The following is a 6,157-nucleotide window of genomic DNA, read 5'->3' as shown; positions in this document are numbered from 1 at the left end:
GGACATTTTTTCAAGGACGTGGGGAGTAAAAGATTATTCATTATGACTAATGACGCTCATTTCTTAATTTTAAATTCTTCTTTATTTTATACAGAGTATTTTTATATAATATAATTATATTTAGTTAAAAGTGTACGATATTATTCAAATTGTAAGCCTCTTTCTCTAATAACGTAATTGCCAAACAAACAATTTACTACCAGTAATATAAATACAGTATAACAGACTCAAACTAAGTACTAGTAAATAATCATATCATGCTACGATAACTCTATAAACAAAATAATAACTTTATAAATAAACAAATATCAGGCAGAGTTGACATGCGATGGTTGGATAAGTTTGGTGAATAAAAATGCCAACTACTCAATGTCCCACTCAGTTCACTCATACATGATGGTTGGATTGTTTTTATCAGGGCTTACCCAATCTGTCGTAAAATATCTACATGTATATCACATTTCAAATCGGATCGGCAATATTCGTTTAAATGAGCTATACAAAATTTATACGCCCAATTCGGTTCCGTATAGTTTTTCATCTTTATACTCCCTCCATACCACAATAAGATTTTGTCATATTTCCGTCATTCCCACAATAAGAGTCCTATATATATATATAAGTAGGACTAATATTCCACTAATTTTTTTACAACTCTTGTCCAAACCAAATAGGATCTTGGGACGGAGGAAGTATTTTATTTTCTGAATCCTCTCTTTAGTTGTTTCATAATGAGTTGATCCACCAACTCAAACATAAATTGATTTTAATTTCCGTACATAATATAATAGAAACAGTTTAGGAGTTAGAGAGTAAAATTTTCACCCAAACTTCTAAAATTAGACAATCTTTATCAATTGTCTTCTTGTATGACTGAATCCAACTTAACAAAATCTGCATCTACTGGAATGTACTAAGAGAGAGAGAGAGAATCTAAAAGCCCTCAAGTTTTACAATATCTCAAACAATATAAACCATGCCAACCTCAAGAAGCGATGCAGGAGGTACCTTGAGAGACACGTCCGCTCCCCTACAGTTTCTTCGCAGGAAATTATACCCCAAATTGATAGCCAATCTCTTCCACACCGACGACCCTTGTTTTGCCCGAACATGCGAATGCCCTAAAATGAATGCTATCCCTGCTTGCTGTGCTTCATACAGATCCCGCACCTCCTCCTGCACCAGCATCTCCATCTCCGTTTCGCACCCCTCGTCCACCGCGAACCGAACCCTTCTCTCCGGCACCCCTATCTCGACTATATCGCTCACGCTGTCCACCGTCTGGAACCCAACCGAGACGCTCGCCGGCTCCGTCTCGTCCTCCATTTCAAACGCCGACAATGGCACCGTGCCAATCACTGCCAGCCTGCACTCGCTCGTTGATCCCGCGCCCTCCTCCTCTTCCTCGTCCTTGCGCACATCTATGATGCCGCCATGCGCCTTGTACCAGTCGTACCGGATGAACTCTGACAACCTACTCACGAGCTCTGACTCGAATGAGTCCACGTCCTGGTGGACGTCCCGGTACCCGTAACGGACAATGCACCTATACGAACGGTGAGCTGCCGGGCCCACACGGCCGACTAGATACCGCTCTGCCGGGGGCACGTACGGCACCGGCACTGATTTTATGCATACGAAGACGAGCACGCGGTGGAAGGCCGGGAGGTTGGTCACGAAACGTGAGAAGTTGGCGGGGATGCCGGAAGTGAGATCGGTGAACACAAGGCCAACGCCTGGGACGCGAGCGATGCCCAGGCTCGGACCCAGGGCTAGAAGCCATTCTAGCGAAACCTTGTTGTGGAGATCGTACTCGTATTTCTTTACTGTGGTGTAGTGCCAAACGAACATGATGGTGACCAGGAAGAGCGCGAGCAAGATGGGAAGCCATGCACCTTCGAGGAATTTGATGAGGGAAGCAGAGAAGTAAAGCAGCTCGATGGATCCGAAGAAGAGCAGGAAACACAAAGCCACCAGTGGAGGTTTGTGCCAACAAAGGATGATTACTAACGACGTTAGGCAAGTGGTTACCAGCATCACTGCCATTACAGCCAGCCCTGCAACCAACAGCAAACCCACGGTCAGAATTTTGTCGAAAATGTGAGATCACAAAGCGGATGAGGTCTACCCGATGCATTTCCCATGTGTTTTATGTCTCTGAATCCAATGGTTACTGCAATGCAGAGGATCATCAGCAGCCAGTTGATCTCGGGTATGTATATCTGACCGTGTATCTTATCCGAGGTGTGAATCACCTTGACCCTCGGAAAACAACCGAGTGACTGACTCTGGTTGATGATAGAGAAAGTTCCGCTGATGATCGCCTGACTGCCCACAACTGAAGCTAGTATTGCCACCACAAGTACTGGCCACCTTACACTTTCTGTTGAACAATTTTATGCCACAAGACACCCATAAATTCATTACTAAAAAAGGTTATTATTCAATAATGATAAAAGAGAGTTTTCACCCCAAAATTCACAAGGCTTTGTCATTGATGCTCACTGCATTTTTCAACGTTAATTAGCTAAAAACATTTAATCTCCACTTCCCGAATATCATTTATGTTCGTGTTCTTTTACCATTTTGAAGGGGCGAACTATCAAAGCACAGAGTGGCAAAACTCAACTAGCACATATATATCCTGTGGCAATGTCATGACGACTCTAAATGGATTGAACAAATTGGTATGCGGAAAATTTCCCCAAATCAGAGGAACAATTCAAAGTTTGCATATTAGATTAGAGCATACATCAAGAAACCAATCATGAATCATAGTCTCTCTCGACTTTACTAAGTGATACCTGGAACAGAAACATAAAAGCCAATCTTATGAATTGTATGATGGTGTCTCGATAGGTAAGCTGCTTGTCCCATGTATGCCAATATTAGTGCTGGATAAACCAAAAAGGTGAACGCTATCTGAAACAGCATGCCATATGTTAATCTCTCACCAAGAAAAAGTCGTTATATAATAAGCAGGTACTTCACCTGAATTGCTGCATGTGAGAAATGGCCAAGATCAGCAAACATTGCTTCAGAACCTGCACGATGGATCTGTGCTCAAGTTCATGATTGGGAAAGTTATATATGGATCATTGCAATAGGATTTCCGCATCATACAAAACGTAGAAGTCACAGGAACATCTGAAACTAGAGTCTGTACAACAAATAATACATTTACTAATACTGAATTCACTTATTATAGGATTCTAAAACGTCAAGAGTCTGTTGAAGAGATGATGAGTGTCAAATAATACATTCATATTGCACAATCAGCAGATTGAGACATGCCCTTTAATTGGATCAAAATTTTTTACCAGTTAATACTCAGTAGTCTCTGCTTACCCAAGATAATGTTCCACCTCCCAACACTAGTAACATATAGACATTATTATTCAGAGTAATTATGCAAAATCGCGATACTGTCAGTAATAAAAGTTTCATACAACTTAGAAGAACTATACCTGTTATGCACAAAAGTATTCCACCCAAAGACATCCACCCTCCTTTTCTAGTCTTCTTCAAAAACTTTATCATATAAGACGGGGAAAGTGCTTGATATACATGATGATTCCAGTGGAAAATATTATACAGGCCGAGCGCACTTATGCATAACAACCAAGTAAGGACTATTGGCGCAAAGAAGAACCCAATTCGATGGGTGCCGTAGTGTTGTAAAGCAAATAGGCACACTAATATGAAGCAAGTAATCGGTACCATAGCATCTGCACAATATGAATTGTACAACTGTAAAGATGACTTGATTGAAGTAAATATCAATATCAAAATATAAAATGATCATTCAGTTTCCATAGAAAACCATATATAATCTTCAAGATAGCCAAGCTGCCAACAAACCAAAAATGATGTAGTGTATAATGAAGCAACATAGAAGGCGCGGGGGGGGGTTCAATAAACCAAGGAGAACATACTTTAGAAAGAGCCAGATAAAAACCATATGATTTAACCATATCGAACAAAATAACCTGAGAGTATCAGATCTTTATATACAGTTTGTTTCTCTCTAGAACTAGCAGAAAACATGGCGGGTCCTAAACCATAAGTCAATTCTACATTCTTAGCATTATTCTATAGTCTTCTAAGAGAAAAACCGATAAAACAAATTCACCCAGCACTATGAACTGATGAAAATATATAGTGACACAACTTTCCAATCATCTTCCTCTTAACTACAGAAAATATTAGACACCATTCTTCAACTATAATGTGGATCCAGTAATTCATGTTTAGAGAAGAAAAAAGAGAGATATGTAATATACAAGGATGTATGGAAAGAAAGCTTACATTGGTGATGATCCTTAGACATCGATAATTCAAGACCAGAAACAGCAGAAAAAACTGCAGGATGCAGAAGCATATTTTTATTTATCCGCACACTTAGATCTCTTTATGAAAGTAGACCGTGAAGTAGCTAGTTTAGATAACTTGCCAGATATGGCTGGAGTTAGCAGACCATCCCCAATGACCATACAAGTGCCAAGTAGAACCAGAATTAGTAAAGCAACGTGCAAGGACTTATGATTCTCTAGCACCGCTTTCACCCTTGAACTGTTCTTTGTTGTTGGAGGTGGCTCGAGTATATACGTAGAGAGAGCTTCATCAGCAACTTGCTGGTTGGGGAGAAGGCTAACTTTCGCGTGCCTGCATATCAAGGAATACAAAGCAAAAGTACCACCTGCAAGAACGAAGAACCAACAGTCCATCATCGACATAATTAAACTGGCAGAAACAAGTTCTCTATCAAGACACACACCTTCTCCATTGTCATCAGCTCGAAGAACTATGAAAACATATTTGAACAAGGGGACAAGGGTTAGTGTCCAAAACACAAAGGAAAGAACCCCAAATATCTCTTCATTTGTCTCGGAGTGATGAATATCCTCCGCAAACGTGCTCTTGTACACGTAGAGAGGCGAAATGCTGAGGTCCCCGTACACTACACCGAGACTCTGGTAAGCTAGTAGCAGAGTGGCCTTCCAAGAATCCTTCTAAAATTCCCACAAGAAACAGCCACAATCTAAGCATATATCTCTAATTTCAACAATGTTCAACTGAAAATGGAACTGTTCACTTGCCACAACCGATTTCATATGCTGTGAATGCAAAACGATAAATGAATTCAACTAACCTTTGGATTGGACCAGCAATTCCCACAGCTAGGATCCATTGAAATTGAATGAAACTAGAGCTGAAAGCAAGAGAAAATTTAGGTGCAGATCTCAACTACAGAAAATAGCATGTGGAAAGGAAAAGGAAATGGCCAAACCTTCCTTGAACCAGTGCTACACGAAAACATCTAAATCATAAATCAAAAACCCCCAAAGTAATAAAATGCACCCAACTTTTTCCCAATTATTAGAAGTCTTCCCAACAGTGTATGTTAGTGCCTCCACAAAATAAGCAAGAAGCAGGGAAAATGGAACAATAAATAATGAGAGAAAATATCCGCAGCTCTCTCACATTATAGATAAGAGTTAAGTAAGTCGAAGTCGGTAAAAGAAAGGTGAAATGAGAGTGTAACAGAGAAGGAGAAAGAGTGGGACAGAGAGGGAGGCCAACATCACATGATTTAACCACAATTATTTTATGAAATCATCACACACACACCTAATTGAGCCCCACGAGAATTAAGGCGATTGTACTCTCATTCTATGCCTTGGCATATTGTTATTATAATTATAAACCCAAGTTGTAGTTTCAAATGACCGACAGCAGAAAATTCCCACCAACATTCACGAATCAGAGCAATAAAATATGTGAATAATTAACAAAGATGAAGAAACGAGCTAAAAGAAATGTGCCTTTTTTTTGTTCCACCAATTTTCAACTCGGTTAGCTCAGAAATTGGTTGCAAATGCCACCGCTTTTTTGAATAAAATTTAACTTTTTTCTTTGCGAGTTCGAGAAGTGGAATAAAAAATGGCAACGAATCGGATAAAATCGCAAGCAAGGAAAAAAAAAAAAAAAAGTAAAATTATATTGAAGAAGTTATCTGGATTATGGGCAGCAGCAGCACGTGATAAGAACATGCACCCTCTCTCTCTCACAATAAACATGAAAAGCACATCTATTTTCTTCTCTATTTTTTGTAGATTTTCAGTGTAGTATGTTGAAAAGCAGTTCGCATGCAGAG

At 39.8% G+C, this 6,157-nt stretch overlaps 1 protein-coding gene across 2 annotated transcripts; it reads right to left on the bottom strand.

Annotated features, from left to right (window-relative positions):
• Positions 1–831: 831 nt before the first annotated feature.
• On the bottom strand, positions 832–5,611 carry LOC125188537 (potassium transporter 2). 2 transcript variants are annotated; one of them, XM_048085454.1, is made up of 10 exons: positions 5,291–5,611; positions 5,153–5,212; positions 4,778–5,012; positions 4,454–4,699; positions 4,309–4,362; positions 3,468–3,728; positions 2,992–3,044; positions 2,805–2,922; positions 2,129–2,383; positions 832–2,057 (listed from the first exon to the last, which is right to left on the bottom strand). In XM_048085454.1, exons 2-10 carry the CDS (start codon positions 5,189–5,191, stop codon positions 961–963), a joined length of 2,358 nt encoding a protein of 785 aa, XP_047941411.1. In that variant the 5' UTR covers positions 5,192–5,212; positions 5,291–5,611; the 3' UTR covers positions 832–960. The 2 variants fall into 2 exon arrangements, with proteins under 2 accessions (XP_047941411.1, XP_047941412.1); XM_048085455.1 differs by lacking the exon at positions 3,468–3,728 and having other exon boundaries at positions 5,291–5,610.
• Positions 5,612–6,157: the final 546 nt, after the last annotated feature.

The sequence above is a fragment of the Salvia hispanica genome, chromosome 5 (assembly GCF_023119035.1).
Source record: "Salvia hispanica cultivar TCC Black 2014 chromosome 5, UniMelb_Shisp_WGS_1.0, whole genome shotgun sequence".
NCBI classification, from domain to species: domain Eukaryota; kingdom Viridiplantae; phylum Streptophyta; class Magnoliopsida; order Lamiales; family Lamiaceae; genus Salvia; species Salvia hispanica.
This window is presented reverse-complemented; position numbering and strand designations above follow the sequence as displayed.

Coding starts and splice junctions, on each gene's coding strand:
- LOC125188537 (XM_048085454.1), bottom strand. CDS start 5,191: ATGGATCCTAGCTGTGGGAATTGCTGGTCCAATCCAAAG. Junction 3,729..4,308: donor GTCTAAGGATCATCACCAAT/GTAAGCTTTCTT, acceptor CATATTGTGCAG/ATGCTATGGTACCGATTACT. Junction 2,923..2,991: donor TCTCACATGCAGCAATTCAG/GTGAAGTACCTG, acceptor ATGCTGTTTCAG/ATAGCGTTCACCTTTTTGGT.